At 36.4% G+C, this 20,513-nt stretch overlaps 1 protein-coding gene across 2 annotated transcripts in view; it reads left to right on the top strand.

The window, feature by feature from the left end:
* SULF1 (sulfatase 1) overlaps window positions 1–20,513 on the top strand; it is a 106,621-nt gene that overhangs the window by 36,878 nt on the left and 49,230 nt on the right. For both annotated transcript variants that reach the window (XM_063451339.1, XM_063451340.1), the window contains exons 3-5: window positions 11,925–12,169; window positions 14,773–15,012; window positions 18,307–18,458. In XM_063451339.1, coding sequence (XP_063307409.1) covers window positions 12,004–12,169; window positions 14,773–15,012; window positions 18,307–18,458 — 558 coding nt within the window. In that variant the 5' untranslated portion in view covers window positions 11,925–12,003. The remainder of the gene's footprint in view (window positions 1–11,924; window positions 12,170–14,772; window positions 15,013–18,306; window positions 18,459–20,513) is intronic.

Below are 20,513 nucleotides of genomic sequence, written 5' to 3'. Positions count from 1 at the left end.
ATGATTATGGCCCTAGTCACCCGGACCCAAAATGCATATGTTGCTTGCCACAAGTCTGTTGCTTGGACGGGCTCCTGGTTGTGCATGTTGTTTGATGTTTTTTGTTTTTTTTATAGAATAATGTGTTTCTTTGGTAGTACACTACTTAACAGCAGATACAATTGTTTGCTTAACGCACCTCATGTCTGACTGTGCTAGATATTTTATGTTTTTGACTATTATTATTTAGGCTACCTGCCCCCAGATGATTTGTTCCTTACCGGTTTAGTTAATACTTTATCTGGGTAGTGACTAATGTGACTGGTAGTTCTGAAATAACAGTCTGTATAAGCCATTGTACCTGCTGAACTACAGCACTGTGTTTAGATCTCATTTATATATTTCTTGAGGGCTCTATGTTTTCATTAAATACATAAATACAAGTAGGGACTACTTTTTCTTATGTATAGCACTAAGATTGACAAAACTTGAAGGTAAACTGTAGACATTGTAACGGACCGTTTCGCTCACAAGAGGATAAAAACCGTTTAGGCGATAATCCCCTTTCAGATAGACCAGCAGCTACTGCAATCACCAACCTCCCAAACTCCAAACTGCACGAATCTCCCAATTCCTGAACAGGGAACACACAAACCCCGGAAGCAGCCGAACAGGAAAAGCCATACGAACAACTTACACTCCTGGCGATCGGCATACAGTCAAATTCCCCCCAAGAATGAGACGACACTTCACCTTCAGGGTTAAGCAGCAACAACTTTTACTGGGGCTAACTGCCCGGCTTTTATGCAGGTTTCCCACCTGGTGGACACTCACCTCGGGGACCAGATGGGAAACTGGGAAACATATAGGACACGGAACAATCACAGACATACACCTTTAAACAATCCCACAATGCATCACAATCCCTCCTCCCTGGCCTGGAGATAATTGGAGAAGTAATCCAATTATCTCCAAGGACAGAGGCAAAACTCCATTACCCACATGGCAGACAAAAAGACAGTAAAAGACACAAAATTACCCACTGACACATTCAGTACACAAAACACATACATGCAATATATCCCCAGATAGCTTAGATCTGAGCGCACATTATTACCGAATGGCGCTCAGATCACATACATATAGTTCAATCGCCATGGAGCCAAAGTCTTTCACATAGTCTTTCATTACACGAATAGGCTCCATGGCATGGCTATCTGGGGTGAGGCTGTTCATACGGTCAAACTACAGCCAGTCGGTTCCACTACCGAATGCAGAGGTAAGGAGGCTGGCGGCTCAGCGGTGTTCGTGCAATAAAGTGTCCGTTTTCAGTTCCAAAGTTTGAGCGCTGAACACCGCTGGCCGTTCGGGAGTTAAAATGGCCGCTGCCACGTGTTCGGCAAACAAACAAAGGCCACCCAGCGTTCATCAATTAAGCTGCGGTTAACCGCAGCTTCTGGGCGGTCAATTGACGGCACACTCCAGCTCCTAGGTGGCCCCTCGTACGGTAGTTTGTTCGGTAGCTGGAAAGGCACGAACAAGCCTTTCTGCAGGGAAAATAAAAGCTTTTTAAAGTCTGGTCCATAGTCCAAAGGGAGTAGGCGAGCAACCAGGCTTCTCCAGTTCACAGTGGCGAGGTTGGTTTCGCCACAGACATCATGTACAGAGGAGAACAAAATGGCTGCTCTCAAATATTGTGATCTGACACAAGGAAGAAAAGATCATAAATATAAAGAAAGAAGAGCGACAGATATGGGAGTATATTCATTAAAAACAGGAGCATAAGGAAAGGAAAACCAAAAAGGAAAAAAAATTTACAGGTTCACTTTTACAAGTAATAAAAAAAAAAGTAAAGAAATAAAATTACGTTGACTTACTCTCTTCTCACTCCCTGCTGCACTGACAATATACGGAGAACAGTGTTATACTATTATCTCCTAATACAGAGATAAATTGCTGCAAGATTATAATATTTCATATATGTTATTTTTATTTAGTTACCCTTATAGAAAGATGTCCCTCTGGTTTCACAGAAGAAGATATTTAACAAACAAAAAAAACATACTGTTAGGATATTTCCTAACATAATTCACTTAATGATGCATGCGAGGATTAAATTGGATAATTTTAATACTTCGGCAAACATTGCATCCTTGTCTTACTCATCAACAACCGCATTATGTCTTTTTCCTTTCCTTGCCCAATGAAGGACGGAAGTGAGGCTGCAAGTATATGACAAATTTGGAAAGGTCACAGGCAAAATAAAGGATTGTTTGTACAAAAATTGACAAAGTTCTTGGAATACTATAATGGACAATTTTGTAGCAACCTCGCCGGATTCTAAAGCAGAAATTGTTTCTTTATGTTAAGACAGTAATAAAAATCAAACTGAGCCTCACGTCATAATTGAATTTAGAAACAAATAATAATGCTCAATTTTATATATATATATATATATATATATATATAATTTTTAATTTTTTTATAAAATTTAAATTACATTTTTTATTTTATGCTGTCACTCAAGAATATATACATCTCATTTTGTGAGATTAGCACCACATTGCAATATTTAGAACCATTTCAAATGTACAAAACACAACGAGTATAGTATATATAAATTGCATTTTAATTTGACCATGTTTACAGTAGTACTTTTGGAACAGTAGTGCCTTTGGAATGGCACATTCCTTCGCAAAGGGTGCCACAAATGAAAAATAATTGCGGAATTAAGGCCAGAATTGGTCTACTTGCGTATAACCCCACACCTGCAATTTATTGTTTCTGTGATAAGGTATTACAGTGCTCTATTCATTTGAAGCTACAACAGTGACCTTTTATTTGCGTCAATAGTGTGTTGTTCGTGAAAGGAGAGGGGAAAAAATGAGGCTCCATTAGAGGAGTGGTAGTAGAGAAGAGAAGAATAAAGTAAGAGAATCTCTTTAGCGTATAGAATGAAGTATGAAAGAATGCAGAATATAGACTATATATTGATGATCGGGATAAAAACACCTTCAGTGTGCTCACCTGTCCTCCCTAGGCCTTACCATAAGACTCCCATAGCTACCATGTATTCTGAAAGGATCCCACAGATCGGAGCAGTGAGTGTATCGTTAATATACGTATCTTTTATTTTGGATATTACCACTTCCATGTTAGAGACTGTTTGTAATCACTGCTGACTTCGAGCTCTTCTAGCTGCGAAGGTGATTTTGTTAAGATGGTTTGTGCTCCCCCTGAAAGCCTTCCATTGGTTTTGATAACAAGAAGGATCATGGGTGTAATGGTATTTGCCTTTTGAACACCTTGCAGAGCAAGTCCTCAGTCTTGTTCCAAACATCTACTAGCCTGAGGAAATACAAATACATATAGGCATAAGACACAACCACCAGCAGGAATTTGATGGCATCTTCTCCACATGGTATAACTGCACTGGCATAGTGTAAAACCTGAGCAATGTTCTTAAGTTATTTCAGTTCACCCTATTCTTTACATGTGGAGTCTAAGTGAGTGTATAGGGTGGTAATGAGACATTTCGCTGGTGTTTCAGTTTAAGCAGATGGTGCAGCAGTGTGTACAGGTAATAATCTGTCTGCCATTACTTTTGCTAAAGTCTTGAGGTTGAAAGAATATTGGTCTATAGTTCTCTGCTGCTAGTGAGACCCTTTCAAGTTTAGGTAATAGGATAATATTAGAGTCATCTCAGGAACCAGAGACTTCCTCCCCCTTGTGTGTAATCATTGGAGAGTCGTCAAATTATATTTTTAAACGTGGAATTGGGAGGCACACTATAATCACACACATATATATTTATATATATATATATGTTAAAAATATGCTGATAACAAAATCTAACTTTGGAAACATAAATCTTGGTGTTTGTGGATGTTATGTTCTGATAATAAATTTCACATTGGTTACAAATGCTTGTGTGAAATGTCTGTAGTGTAAATCATCTATGTGTTGCTGATAACAGCGGTGACCTAATAAAAGAGGTGATTTATAACACTAATGTGTTATAGCATGGTGAATTAAACTTAGTGCTGTTTTACTGTAGTGGTGAAAAGGCGTATATAGTAATAATGGCTAATCTTTGACACTAACAGAGTTATTCACTAACGTGTGAATTGTCAGGATCAGGAATTCTAAGCAAAAGCATTGCTGACAAATAATTTTTTCCAGTTTGAATATACATTATAATTGCTAAAGAGAGTAGATAGATAGACAGTAGATAGATAGGCAACCTTATAGTATAATTACTGTTGCAATGGGAAGTCTGGCACAGGAGTAACGAGCTGCACCCTCAAACTATTCATTTGAAAATTAAAAAAGTAGTAAGTGTGTTAGGATGTCAATTCACATAGTTCTGCAGAAGTAAGGTAGAAAGCAGAGAATGTGCGGGACCTTTGCTGGCCTTGCATTGTGTAGGTTTGCACATGGGTTGGTGACCTTTGCCATTAATACTCTCCCGGTCTGGACTTGCCTACTGGGGTATTTCCTGGTAGACTGTAGTATCTGAGGATAACCAGACTGGAGACTGAGTATATGTAATGTCCATGGAGATGTATGCCATTGATCACAGGATTAGATGAGACTATAATCCTGACATTCATAGCACAAGCCTATCGTCCTTGGTGGCAATGAAGTCAGGGAGAAAGAGTCTGTGTCTTCTTGGCAGGCACTGATCTCTGTGAATATTCCGTCGTACGGTGCAGACTATTTTGATGGAACTTGCAACTTTCAAATCTATGTGTAGTGCACAGTCTGACCATCCACACAGAGCTATGTGCACACAAAAAAGCCATTTGTTTACACTTGTCTTCTGTTGCCAGCCCTCGTTTGACTCAGAGGAGTATCATGAGTCAATTGAATCATATATTAAATCCTCAAAGGAACAAAAATAATTAGTGCATGGTGCTCTGTTCCAGCAGTCGATAACAATAATTCACCATAAATGGACGGCACTCCTACTGGGTCTTCATTTAAATTCAAATTTTAATTAAGACCAAGTTTCAGTTTTACATGAAAACATTCATCAGGATAACTACAACATCTGTACCACACACCTTGTTTTCCTTTTGCCAACCCCCATAGGTCTTCAGGTTAAAGGGAATCTCCTGTGCCAGGAAAACAATCCGTTTTCCTGGCACTGCAGGTTCCCTTTCCCTCCCACCCCCCAATCCCCAGTTACTGAAGGGGTGAAAACCCCTTCAGTCACTTACCTGAGGCAGCGACGATGTCCCTCGTCACTGTCTCCTCCTCCGCGCCGCCCCTCCTACTGACTCCGTCGGCCAGTGGGCGAGACTGATCCCGCCCACCGGCCCACCGGCCGGGGAGACGTAATGCGCATGCGCTCCCCATAGGAAAGCATTGAGGAACGCACAGCGTGAAAGCATTGAGGAAAGCACAGCGTGAGGACGTCCAGTGACGCTCTAGCACAGATAATCTGTGCTATAATCCAGGAAGTTCCCTCTAGTGGCTGTCTAGTAGACAGCCACTAGAGGTGGAGTTAACTTTGCAAGGTAATTATTGCAGTTTATAGAAAACTGCAATAATTACACTTGCAGGGTTAGGAGTAGTGGGAGTTGGCACCCAGACTATTCCAATGGGCAGAAGTGGTCTGGGTGCCTGGAGTGTCCCTTTACCCTTGGTAATTCTGACGATGGGAGAGCGTGTTCTTCAGGCATATAAAAGTGCATGTTAAACAATTTTAACCCCTTAAGGTCCAAACTTCTGGAATAAAAGGGAATCATGACATATCACACATGTCATGTGTCCTTAAGGGGTTAAAGCTGCTTAAAACAGAAAAGCACAAGCTGGAACTTTAAACCTGTTCCACTTCGCCCTTGAGTTCTAAACAACTTTAATATGTGAAGACCCCCACCATGAAATCATTGCAGTACATTTGGGAGACAAGTGTTATATTTCTCTCACAATTTCTATCATAAACTGTAATATGGGGGTCTTACTTAAGTGGCTCCTGGCCACCTCACACTGGCATAAAAGAGGGGCTAGGACTTACAGAGAAGTGGTTATTGTGTACTGTGGGGCAGTTGGCTTTTCCCATCTATGCACGTTAAGCATACAATGCAGGCAAATTAATGTACTGTTCATTGATTTTTGGATAAAATGAGATATCGCCTAGCAGCACAATTTACACAGTCTATAGTTTTTTTTTACATTACATGGTTTTGCATTTGGAGCCTTAACATTGAACCTCATTCCACTTCTGGTGTGTACATAGTATTCTATGATGACCATATGCTAAGTGGCTCAATAAATCACTTGAAAGCTGTAATTTAAAGTCACTTCTGTAAGATGGAGTTTCCCTGCCAAGTGTGAAATCATGATCACTTATTTAGAACACAGGATTTGAAATATAATAGTATAATTAGCATACTGCATATTTATATGACATAATAGCATACTGTAGGTGTCATGGCACAGGAATGTATACTATTGTAACCTTCACAGAACAGTGACAACACCTTTTTTTCACAGTTATTGTGCTGAGATGGTGTGAATTTTACTGAGAGGTGTAATTGTAAGTTGTCTCATACCGTGAGGGGGGGGTTATTCAAACACTTAGCCGCCATTGTTTACTCAACGCATTCAGGATGGCTGCACTTTCTGGGTCAACATTGTCTGAAAAGTTAGTTTAAATCACAAACTTTGGAGGACAGTTCACATACCCTTTCTCTTGTCCCTGGTTTGGACTGAGGTAAGCTAAACATTTTGCTTTTCCTGTGAGGGTAAAACAGTGTTTAATCCTGGTAAGTATCATAAGATTCTGGTAGTAAAATCTCATATTGCTTCACTTTTACAGCACTTTACAGCAATATTTTCTTTTTTTATTTTCTGTATGGTATATGGTGTTTTTTTTTTGTTTTTTTTTCCACTTAATTCCCATATGAAGTGAACAGAAACCTACATTTTAAAAGTTAGGCCTAAATCTCATCTAGCCTCATCTTGACAATTGTATCCTAAATGTGGTTACTTGAATTTAATTTCACTATAATTCAATGTTTAGTCAGTGAATTAAAATCAGCATGGTTTTTATACCGGTTTGCCAAGGTTTTTTTGTAGTGATAAGAAGAAAAGTCAGCTTATAAAAGCAAAACCTGCTATTTTGCTTAACATGCAATTTGATTTATTTTTTGGCTGATTTTTGATGTTTTGGTGTCATGGATTGGTGTTCGGCCTGACACATGTTTCTATAATGCTGTTAAAATGTTTTATGTTTGCTTGTTTTCAGTAATTTTGTATTGCTACAGCATTGTAACACTTTGGTGTGATGGTTATCATTTGTTTATAGAAATACTACAACATGACTTTTGATAGCAGATTAAACTCTTGTACATTGTGGAATTCCTGTCTGAAAAGCAAAGGCCTCTTTCTCATTTCAGTTTCCTGTTAGGACAGCAAAATATCTATCCCAAGCTTTATATTTGTATCTACCACTTCCTATGGAGAACTGCCAACATTCTATAGCAAATGCTGTGTTTTATATGTTTAATCTTTTTAGATATCCGAAGATCTGTTTATTTAATTAATTATTAATCAGAGAAAGAATTTACCAAAAATGTTCTGTGATTACAGTTTAAAATAGCCTGTAGAATATCTTTAATAAAGTACTAGAATATATATTGCTTCACTATAAGCAGCCATGGTCCTTAACTCCTATAATGCTCAGTAACACAGAACTGTTGCCTTCATCTCAAACACTGAATGATAAATTATCGGGTGGCTGAGCATTGTGGGAACTATAGCCTATAGAAACTGGTACAAATAATGTTAAAGTTAAGGTTGATTAGACAATGATTCTCCTGATTTGATGTTGTTTGGCACATTTATTGCAATTACTGATATTGAATATTTTAGTAATGTGCTGTTGCTGTCATTTTAATGGAATTTGGGAAACTCTTAATGTCACTTGTTGACTTTGGATTGTGACGAGAAGCACTAGAACATTGAGGCCTGGCTACTGGGCTAGTAAAGCTCTACCTCTGATCTTTGTGCCTCGATGGCTTGTTGTGCTGTATGTACGATGCAGGAGTACAGGGTGGCCCATAAGTCCCTACCCATCTAGCACACAGATACACTGGATACATAAGATATGTGGATGTATATCTATTGCAGAATGTTTAGGTACATTTTGTAAAGCCACAACCAACATATTTTAGCTTTTTTAAGGGTTGTGTAGAAAATGTATACTGCAGGGTTGCATTAAAATAATAGCTGCTCTGCGAGATGCATTTGAGATCTCATTTTAATTGTACAAGATGAGCTAAAACAAGCTTGAGATCTGAGCCGGGACTGAAGGGGAAAGCTACTTGAGCTGTTGTCTGTCCTTGCAAACTTTTTTTTTTGTGCATTTATATATTTCCCTGATTTAAAAGGCAATGTGGCTTAGTGCTAGATTATTTTAATTTATGAAGTTGCGGCATTTTCCCTCGGTGCTATATAATTTGATTGGTTTTAAGAGCTATGTAATCATAGTTGTATTCATTAAGCTGTGTTGGTTGATACAAGTAGACGAGCTTCTGTTTAACTAAACAAGGGAATGGTCAGCGAATTACAAGTTATAGGCTAAAATATTCAATTATTTAAAATTCTCCAACAAAGCTGTTTCTACCAGACTGTTTACTTTGACCTCAGCTTTACAGTTCCCTGGTGAATTCTGTGTTTATTGATTGACCCTTCAAGTTGTAAAATGTAAATGGATCAATAATCACTCACTACTTAGTGAATGAATGAATTAGTATGAAGCTACCAGATTAATAATTAAATAATCGTGCAGCATATGAATTCTCTATACTGCATGGCAGCACACCATCAACATGGGATAGGTCACGATACACATGGTGAATAACTGTACATTCTAGGGGTTTATTAAAAAGTTAACATTGGTGATTTCGAAATTAATGTAATCCATTTAGTCCAATTTGGAATGCTGTGCTATATTGGCTTAATGTTCCAAATATGATTTTCATATTGACACAAATTTCTGCTATATTCACAGAATAGTAAATGGGGAATTTCCCCTCCCCATGTGAGTAACTTAATAAGGCTAGTTGTAAATTTTGACAAGAAAATGATTTGTTTCAGGAAGTTTTCTTGTTTCCTGTTGTATTTACAATTTCTTGTAATGCAAATGGAGAGTCATTGTTATGCATGTGTCAAAGGAGACTATAAATTTATGCGGGTTTCTTCCAGATTAGAAGTGGCAGTAGATATGCATTGTATGTCAAAGTAGTTTCAAGGGAATTTTTTCTATTTACTGATTGATTGACAGAAAACTTTTGTTAACCCCTTCAGTAACTAACACATCAAAACATTGTGTGTGTGTGTGTGTGTTGTACACATTAAAGACTAGCTATCACCTTTGGAACATAAAATAATGAGGGCAGTGTGAAATTAATCAGATTTAACACAATTACTCTGCTCATTTAATAGCAAATCTCAACCTGTGTCTAGGAATGCAGATTTCAAAATCTGCATATCCACTAAAGTGTGAATTGTCAGTAAATCAGAGTGAATTCAAAGTAAATTAGACATTTAGGCCAACAATTGTCAAATTAGAAAAAAAAAAATCTAAGTTCATTATATTTCCAATTTTAGCTACTTTATCCTATATTTTAAAACTCACTTTGAATCACAGACAATTCACACCTTAGTAAATAAACCTATTAGGGTAAATTGCATTAGGTCATGGAGTTTTCTAAAATGTCTTAGCCCCTAGCCAGTCCATTGGTCACAAATTCAGCCACATCCCTTAAAATAAAGGTTTCTCTATTGTGAAATCTTGGAGCAGATGGGATGGTATTGAATATTAAAAAGTTGTTACGGTGCTTGGGATTTGTATTTTTTTTTATTTTTGCAAAGAAACTGTATGCCCCCAAGCACACATATGCAAATTATATTCTCTTGAATCCGCATTCTATACACGTGTTTTTTGCTTTGCCTTTGATGTTGAGGAAGCAGTTGTGGTTGTGTGACTTTATTTGATTATGAAACTGAAATTTTAAAAAAATCTAAATAAGATAATCACCCCTTGATGGAGAATGGCTTTCCTTTTTATCAGTAGCACATTTTTACACTTGCCAATTTAACCTCAGTAATGAACATGGCTATCAAGCTTGGTCAAACAACTACTACATGATAAAAACCACATTAAGGGAGGTTTATCAAGACAAACCAGGTTCTATTGGTTACCATGGTGATTGCTCATTGATGTGTTTCTGCCTTGGTACTTCTCCCTATAGTTGCTAGATTGTAGTTTCAGTTTAGAGACCACTATCAGCTGTTTATAAATCAAATGTATTTGTTGGATAGATAACATCCTTAGCTTACCTGTGTAATATCAAAAGGTCACCAACAAATGGCTGCCAGTCTAATAATAGGCAAGCATGGCTGTGGGCTTTATTCACTTAACAGTGCATTGGGGATAACAAAAGAAACTATTTACAAATGTATGCAAATATAGTTAATTTGGAAAAGTCACCCCTGCTCAGCATAGTTACAGATGTAATGCTGGCTGATATTACCAGTGTTTTTGTCAAATATAAATAATTTTACAGATTGTAAGTGTAAGCGCTACGGAATTTGCTGGTGCTATATACATTTTAAAATAATAAAGATTACAAAAATGTACAATGTGTCGTGTTAAATGTATCTTAAAACCTTTAGTTTAGTAGGGATACAAAATAGGATTATCTTGATTTAGCATGGCAATTAAAAGGGGAAGGTAACGTTCGGCTAAACAAAATATATTATGATCCACCTCCTGCATATTAACATCCTACAAAAAAGGGAAAATATGTAAAAACTGGCAAAAAGGTTTCTGGATTGTCATTATTGGCAACTTACTAAAGGTATACATGAAGACTCTATATTATACCAGACACATATTTTCCCCCTTTTTGTACTTTTAATACTATAGTATGGTTCATGCTCAGTCCTGAATCAGTAATAAATAACCCTTAATTCACCTTATTTAGGGTTGGTATGGTTCATGCTCAGTACTAAATTCTCATTTATTAAGGTGAGAATTTAAGGTGAATTGAAAGTCAATTTCAAATTGAAATACAAAATAGACAAACTGGGCAAATTCAGCTATGCTTCCAGTTTGTCTATTTTGTATTTAAATGTAAAATTCACTTCTATTTCACCCTGAATTCTCACTTTAGTGAATAACCCTGTTAGTCTTGGATTTTTCTTAATTAATTTATTGGTTGTTCTCACTTGACTCATTCATGTCTACGCACCCATTGCAGGGTACCATAGGCTCAGAATTAACTGCCATGAAAGGATTCCGTGTCACCTCTCTATGAGATTGCGAGCTGACATTTGTCTGTATTATTTTCCATATGTCTGTTTAGAAAAATAAAAAGCAGGAAGTGTTTTAGGTAAATCTCAAAGACAGTTAAAACTATTCTAAGTTTAAACGCATTTGTAACTGAATCTTGCAATTTGTGTGTTGAGTGATAATGAATATTTCAGCTATTTTGCAAGGCACACAAATAGTATTTAATTATTTTTGTTGTGACATTTAATAGCAACAAACTCCTTACTTTTATAGTAAAATAAAAAAATAAAAACATTTTAAAGTATAGATTACTGTTCTGGGATTACCTTTTGATAAACTTAATATGCAAAAATACTGCTTATAGGTTGTTGTTCAGTGACTTATACCATGCTCTGTAGGTATTTGTAATTTGTAGGAATGCATCTATAAAATATACTATGACATTTCAAACAAATGTATGTGTTGATAAAGTGATAAAATAACTGATAAAAATATTTGTTAGAGATTTATAGGAGGAACATGTATTTGAGATGGTTAGAGCTATACCTAAAATTGTGAGTACATTTAAATTGGGATGTTTTGGCATTTGTCATTGTAATGCTAATGATTTACCAGTACTGTGTTTTTTCTGTTCTAGGCATAGAACTATCAGCATATAGTAGAGTGGGCTCTTGGATATCATCTGGTTACAGAGTATACACACAATCTACACTACAATGAAGTGTTACTGCTTTGCTCTGCTTTTCCTTGTGCTCGATATGGAGCTCCCTGCTTGCTCAACGTTAAAAACAACCAGAGTAAAAGGACGTATCCATCCAGACAGGAGGAATATTAGACCAAACATTATTCTTGTTCTCACGGATGACCAGGATGTGGAACTGGGTAAGTGACTTTATATGTAGGATGTCGTATAACAGGCACATTTTAAAACATCTCCTTTTTAAGGAAAACTGTCATAATGGGTTTTTAGTTTAATATAGAAGATTACCTTCACTATAGATTCAATATTGTTTTGTAATGTATACATGTAAACACCTCTGTTGAGTCCGTATCCTGGCTTACCTTTGCTCCATGAGAGTAGTAATCTGTAGAAAGACACTCCAGACCCCTAAAGGACTTTAGCTTGCTGTAGTGGTTTATGTGTGAAGAGCGTGTCCTTTTTTTTTTTTTCCATTTTTCAAAAAGTGCAGATTTTACTAGAAATTAGCACTTTTATAAATTAACCTTGTTGCACTCTTTGATTGTGAAGTCCTACTAGTTCCTGGTTTATTTAGCTCAATGAAGCTAAATTCAAGATACAAGCAAATGCCCAGAGCATCTGCCTTGCAAAGACTTCTCATTGAGCTGGATTGGGAAGTCTGTGATTGGACAGACACAGAAAGTCTAGGCGGGGTTAGAAGAGGTGGGCTTGCAAAGGCTGCAGACATGAGAACTTTTGCAAAGTGGCAAGCTGTTTTTTTAGCCCCAATTGAAAAATGCATAATTAAATGCATGCATGTTTTTATTTGAGGTATATCTACTAAATAACAAAAACCTCCAAGTTTATTTTAGCCATTCAGATTGTGCATGGTGTTTGAGAACAGTAGCTTTGCTAATGCAAAGGGTAAGTCAGAAAATGAATGGAAAATAGGTATTATATGTAATAGAAAAAGTAATGGATTTCCTTTAGTTAGTGTTGCCTTTACTGATTAAAATACATAAATGTTCACTAAATAAAAATATTTTTTTAAAAAGAGCTTGGCTCTATCTAAATAATTTTTACGAATATCTAAATGTATAGAAATAGCATATGAAAGAATGTAAAATTGAACATAATTTGTGAGGACAGGCAAAAGGTGATTATCTTGTCTGATTTTACTTGTTTGTTTTTCAAATAGCCCCTATGTCCATCCCACACATTCTTGAATTCCTGCTATATTAAAATTTATTCAAAATAAACAAACTTTATTAAGAATTAATGATTGTCACAGCAACATGAGAAAATGTATTAGGGTTGAAATACTTTTGTGTATGTTTTGTTTAGCTTATATGCTCAGACAAGGACACGGCATTTAGATCTCACTTGTCTACTCAATGAACCTAATGACCACTAAAATGAAACGTTGTTTCGAGCACAAATCCCATTCAGCTGTGCTGAACGAATCAAATGCCTGTTAACCGCTGGGCGAAAAAATCAATTTGTTCATCCATCTATTTAACAGGCATTTGATTCGTTCAGCATAGCTGAATGGGATTTGTGCACGAGTGTACTGGACAGAATTGTAACCTTTGCTCCAAGTTTTTGAGTCTCTAACAAATTTATTTATTTATTTATAAAATATTTTACCAGGAAAGATACATTGAGACTTCTCTAGTTTTCAAGTACCGTATATCCGGGGTCCACAAAACATTGCATTGATACAATAGTGTACAATAAAATACAAAAACAATATAATGCACAATATATACAAAATTTAACATAGAGCAGGTAGGAAATATATAATCAACCATGACAGGTGCATTCTGTTTTGAGGTATGTAGAGAGGGATCTCTTAAAGGACTTTAGGCTTGGGGAAGATTTGAAAGTGTGCGGGAGGTCGTTCCATAATAGCGGTGCTCTGTAGGAAAAAGGAGGATCGTCCGCTTTCTTTTTGTATTGAGGTAGATTAACCCCTTAAGGACACATGACATGTGTGACATGTCATGATTCCCTTTTATTCCAGAAGTTTGGTCCTTACGGGGTTAAATAAAGAGCTGGTACTGAATCAGAGGTTATAGGAGGTGGGAACAGCTGGGGAGAGCATTCTGCTCAGGTAGGGAGGCAGCAAGAATTAAAAACGATTGAGCATTGAATGGTAAGGTGACATACCTTTTAGATGAATATTAGGTATTCCCTGTCATTGAGCCTCAATGCTTCAGTGTAAACCGTACAAGTTTCTCTGTTTCTTTCAATTACCCACTGCTTCATGGGAACCTCTCATTTTCACATATAATTAATGGAGAAACCCAAACTAGACCCTTCTATCAAAGGCATGTAGAGAATGGGTTCTGTTTCACTGAGGTAGGTCCACCGCAGATAATTGCCCAATCGCTATAAATCAGAATATATGTTGTTTGTCCTTGATGCTCCAGATTCTTCTTCTTTTTTAAAAGAATGGGAATCTGTGTTCACGTGAGGGAGTTGAGTTTAGGATCCCTCTCTCCAGCTCTATCCTCAGATTAAAAATACCTTGCCTACCTTAGCGTAATACTTCCCATTGTGTGTGTTACTTTCCACTTTTTGGAGCTAAAGTACTTTCTTGTAATTGTGGTTAACCCTACCTTGTACTCATTTTAAGATAAATAGTTAACCTGTAAATCTTCACAGTTATGCAGCCTTTTTGGGAATTACAATCTTGTTGCTTCTAGTTTGGGATGAAATTGTGAGTTATTGTTAGAACTGTTATTTGAAATGGTTTTATGTGTAAAAAGCCTTATACGTTAGCAAAGAATATTATTTATTTCAGGTTCGTTGCAGGTGATGAACAAGACAAGGAAAATTATGGAAGAAGGAGGCGCTACTTTTGTCAATGCCTTTGTGACCACTCCAATGTGCTGTCCATCTCGATCCTCTATGTTAACAGGCAAATATGTACATAATCACAACATATACACAAATAACGAGAACTGTTCTTCCCCCTCGTGGCAAGCCATACATGAACCACGCACCTTTGCGGTATACCTCAATAACACCGGATACAGGACAGGTGGGAGACTTTGTTACTATTAATAATACTTAATGTCTGTAAAAGAAGGAGTAAGAAATGGAAGGGTAGTTTAAGAAAGATACAAAGAAAAAGAGTGTAAACGTTAAATTCTAAACTTCTCTGACTATTTTTGGTAAGCTGTTGGAAATGTGATGAATAGACTTCAGTGATCAAAATGACAGCCATCAGCTTGCTTCCATAATTCCCAAATAGCCGTTTGCTTGAAAATTGTTCTCTAAGAATCATGGGATAGGTAGTTATATAGAAGCTCCTGTTTCAAATAGCAGATATCTCAAGCTATCTTATGAGGTTTTACTGAATTACGTTTTCATTTGGCCCTGATCAATTTTAATTTTGGTAATTGAACTTCAGTTCTCGCTCTGGACTCTAAGATACAATTTCTATTCAATTGTCACAGATAAACTTAACCCAGGTAAAATAATATTGTTTAATGTCTGCATTGACAATGATGCATGTCTTGGGTATGCTTACTATTCTAACTGTACACCCCATACAAAGTATAGTTAAGTTATGTTATTCACTAATATGTGCATTATCAAGAATTCAAAGTGATTTCAAATTGTGTAGACAAAACATTGAACTTAATTTTTAATTCCTGACAGTTCATACTTTAGTTTTTAGGCTTCGTTGTATTTCCAGTTTCAGGTACCCTTGACTAGTCAAAAGAATGTACATTTGGATGAAAATGCACCCATAGAAAAAGTTAGAAATACTTACATTGACCAACCCCTGTGTAGTGTTTGTTTTGCTGGGCCAGTTAGAATTTGATTTGTAGAATTCTATTCACAACATTTTGGGTTGTGTTAGACTGCCACACTGAAGATCAAAATAAAATATTTTGGGGGAAGAAGAGCCCAGTTTAATTGAAAAAAAAGATAAGTTCCTGATCAAGTATTTTTAATTAAACGTAACAAGTTGTGCACACATCACATCTCACTGTTCAGCGAATAGACCTTTTGGCAAAGACTGATAAGATGTAGCAAATATCCTTGTGCACAAATGGTTTTCAGCTGGTAAGAACTAATGCAATGCCTTTTAATTTGTACCCAGAGGGATCGATTCATCCAGGAATTCCCTGTGAAGTCTTATTCAATGAAAAGACTCCATACCTGACAGATCGATTTCTTCTGGCACAGATGAAAAGGAATTTGATTTTTTCCTGCAGCTGTAACACATTTATGCACAAGTCCATTATCCATAGCTTCTCATCATATTGATGAGTGTTTACTAAAATATCTGATTACTAGTTTTTTTTAGATCTCAAACAGAGCAAGTCCAAAGGACTGTTGTAAGACATTGCAGAAATTCTGTAATTTATGTTATATCCCTTTCATACCATTAGAGTCAAATATATATGTGTATTGAAAATACATAGTGTGTGGCTGCAGTGAACTCTCTGCTGCTCTGTAGGATGTATATCTAATAAGAATCCACAGAGATTTACAATTACAATGTGGTAATATAATAGAAAGCAGCTCAGAAATACACATATAAGCAAAAGGCAGGAGCATATTGCGAGTCCTGCTTGAACAAGCTTACAGTGTGGAGATAATATTCAGTTCAAAATTCCGTTCTAACTTATTTTCTGAATTGCCACAAGAAATTTTATAGATACATATTTGAAGGCAAGTGTCTCTTTAACTAAACTGGCAAAATATAATTATTATTTTTTTCCACGAGTTCCCCAAAGCGTCTCCTTGTACGCCTGAACTTTGAACTCACTCACAGAGCTCTCTTTCTTAAAGAGATAGCATTCATCTGTAAAGTCTACATTCAGCCCTGTGTCAGCCCTTTGCCGGGAACAATAAGGCATGGATATCTAATAAACTGGGAAGTATCTGAGCTGCAGGAAATTCCTGATTAATTACTACTGGACTTATAAGATTTAGTGCTCCAGTTGGAATGACCCCACATTATTCATATTTAATAGTGTATGATTTTGCATGACATTAAAATATTCAATGTTTTTTTCCAGTTCTCTGTGATTCTGAAATACCACACTTGCTTCACAATGCCACATTATTTAACAGAGCATATTTTAGGAGAAACATTTTCTCCAAGCATATAGCATAATCGTTTTTCATGTTTCAGTGATGGCTAACCAATGTTTTTGGACTACATTTCCTTGCATCCTCAGCCAGACTTAAAGGGACACTATAGTAACCAGATCCACTACAGCTTAATGTTGTGGTTATGGTGTCTTTAGCCTGTCCCTCCAGGCTTTTTAATGTAAACACTGCCTTTTCAGAGAAAAAGCAGTGTTTACATTGCTGCCTAGTAACACCTCTAGTTGCAGTCACTCAGATGGCCACTAGAGGTGCTTCCTGTGTCAGTGCACTGGCGTTCACCTGTCCACATTCTGCATGGAGTTAATTCAAAGCATCTCTATGAGGAGATTCTGATTTGTGCAGGGTGGCATTTTGCAGCGCAAGCATAATAGCATCCCAATGCTTTCCTACAGGAAAGCATTTGATTGGCTGAGATCATCAAGATGAGTGGAGGCAGGACCAGGCATGTGAGAAAAAGTAAGTTTAATAGCTGGGGGGGGGGGGGGACAACATAGGGAGCTAAAGGGTTAGTTTAACACTATTGTCTTAGGAATACGTGTTTGTATTCCTGACACTACAGTGTTCTTTTAAGACTAGCGAGGATCATGGGAAACGTAGTTACCAGACATCTGGCATGCCAAAGGACATATATTTATTCTGAGTTTTAGGCCAAAAAAAATAAGGTACAACTTATCTTATTCTTTGCTGTTTTTCTCATGGCCAATTTCTCAGGCAGTTTTCTATTATATCCTTCTGCATCACACAATGTTATATTAAGTTACGAAAATGTGATAAAAAAATTTGGAGCAAGAGGGTTCCAAATACAGTTGCTGAACAAAATCAGTACGACTGTACGACTATCAGTGAAGTCTATCCTTTTCTAATACACTACAGTACTAAAACGAGGATGGGAGCTCCTAAGGACAGCCCCGATTTGTAATATTTTTGGATAAGCTATTCAAATTATTTAATATTTTTGGATAAACTTTGAAAATGATTTAATATTTTGAAAAATATTTCAATATTGTAATATTTTTATATTTTTGACATATTGATTTATTTTTTTATATATGATATATTTTTGATATTTTCATATATTCAAAAAATTATTTTACAAGTTTATCCAAAAATATTAAATAATTTGAAAGACTTATCCAAAAATCAGAGCTTATATGTATATCCTTTATTTCTATTTTCCAATATACTGGTTACCTTTTTGTTCCAGCATTTTTTGGGAAGTACCTGAATGAGTACAATGGAAGCTATATCCCACCCGGATGGCGCGAGTGGCTCGGACTGATCAAGAACTCACGTTTTTACAATTACACAATGTGCAGGAATGGATACAAGGAAAAGCACGGATTCGAATATGAAAAGGTATTTTATTTTACAGAAAAAAATATATTTATATATATATATATATATTTCTTTTAAATTAAATAGTTTTGAATAGTATGCATATCAATGCTGGTAAAAAAAAATGTAAACTGAAAATATATATATATATATCTGAGATGTAGCTTCAATTGCAATCTGGAACACATATACCCGCATACAATGTTACCATTTAAATATCTTCTCATGCACCAATTCCCAAGAAAAGATGCGGGGAATTAACTGTTGTACCGGTTGTCAAGCAAATTCAAGCCGTTGGTGCCGTGAAATCCCATCTTTTTAAGCTAGACAGAATTTTGTTATATGCAATGGATTGGTAATGATTTCCAGGTCAGGATTGTCCCTGGCCTAAATCCTCTTGTGATATTTTTCCAGATTTGTCAGTACGCCCTTGTTTGTGGTCAACCTCAACATTTCCCACATTTGTAAACTCCTGCTACACTGTAATAAAAGGAGAGGCTAGTTGTTTCTGCATTTCATAAGATCAATATCTTTCCTTAGTTTGACATTCTCTCACTTCAAGTCTAAAAAAAAAACAAAAAAAAAAAACTATTTCACCACAGTCATTTTCCTTTCTGATGGTATTTCCCCATGTGTTGCTTAATCCCCCGTCAAAAATGTCTGCTTAGAATGTAATACTTTTCTCAATGTGTTTGTTATCACAAACTGGTTCATTTCACATGTGTAAGTCTTAGATGATGCTGACGTCTTGGGAAAACGATCTATCCAGCGCACAAAAAAAAATAAAAAAAAGAGTTGGTAGTGGCAGGCAGAGTCTTGTGTTTGTCTGATCTGCAGTGTTCGGATGGATTCTGTTACTCTGTATTTTAACCCTTAAAACTCTTAAACAAAACCTCAGTCCATACTAATTGTCATGCTGTGTAGAAAGAATCGTGTTTGTGTTCTCACGTCTAAGGGTATTACAGTTGGAATCGATATGTGAAAAATAACAAGGTTTTGAAAAAAATTCATCTATCCTAAAAACAAAACAAAACCAGAGAATAAGTGCCAGGGTGACCTGCCCACAGACTTGAGATTTCACAGAATCCCTGCCTACAGGAGAATTGTATGCTGGGATTTCAGCAGTAAGCAGTTAGCTAGTTACACAGATGTTCTAGTCATGGCATTTGACCCATGTAATAGGATTGTATATTGGGTTACCAGCTTAGGAGTGCTCATCCCCTTAGGTCCTGTGTGATATGTGACTGAAAATGAATAAAGTTTAACCTCTTTATAAGTTAATATCTTTTGCTTTTAATAAGCCATTATAAAACAATTGGTTTTCTTTGTTTATTCATTTAATAAACTTTAGCTGATGTGCCTGCCATCTTGCTTTTGTAGCAGACAGCTGTAGAGGTAGCTTGAGCAAGTTGTGAATTAAAAACATTTTCATTTAATTTCATGTTTATGCGTACTCCTGCATTGAAAATGTTAAATAACTAATTTCAAATGACTCCCCTTGTTTCACTTGCTTTTGGTCTAGATTTTTCAAATTGTTGTCAGCTATTCATAGCTCACTGTTAATGAATATATCCCATTGTTAGAGAATGTTGCTGATACACAGTGTGACATAAATAATTATGTATAATGAATGCTAGCCATTTGACAGACAAAAAAAAATGTTCTTCTTGCACAAATTTTATTTAAAGGGACACTATAGTCACCAGAGCAACTCTAGCTTAATGAAGCAGTTTTTGTGTATAAATCATGCCTCTGAAGTTCCACTGCTCAATTCACTACGATTTAGGAGTTATATAACTTTTGTTTCTGTTGATGCAGCCCCAGCGACACCGCCCCTGCCTGTGACTGACACCGCCTGCACGAAAACAAAATGGTTAACTGACTTTAAAAGTTTTTATCTCCTGCTCTGTAAATTGAGCTTTAATTACATACAAGACACTCCTTCGGGGTCTAGCAAGCTATTAGCAGAGCAGGAGATTAAAATAATAATAATAATTGAAATTAAACTGAATTTGCAATACAGGAAGTATAAACATTAGATGACTCTATACTGGAAATTTTAGGAAGGCTGTGTAA

Source organism: Pelobates fuscus, chromosome 4 (assembly GCF_036172605.1).
Source record: "Pelobates fuscus isolate aPelFus1 chromosome 4, aPelFus1.pri, whole genome shotgun sequence".
Classification (NCBI taxonomy): Eukaryota; Metazoa; Chordata; class Amphibia; order Anura; family Pelobatidae; genus Pelobates; species Pelobates fuscus.
This window is presented reverse-complemented; position numbering and strand designations above follow the sequence as displayed.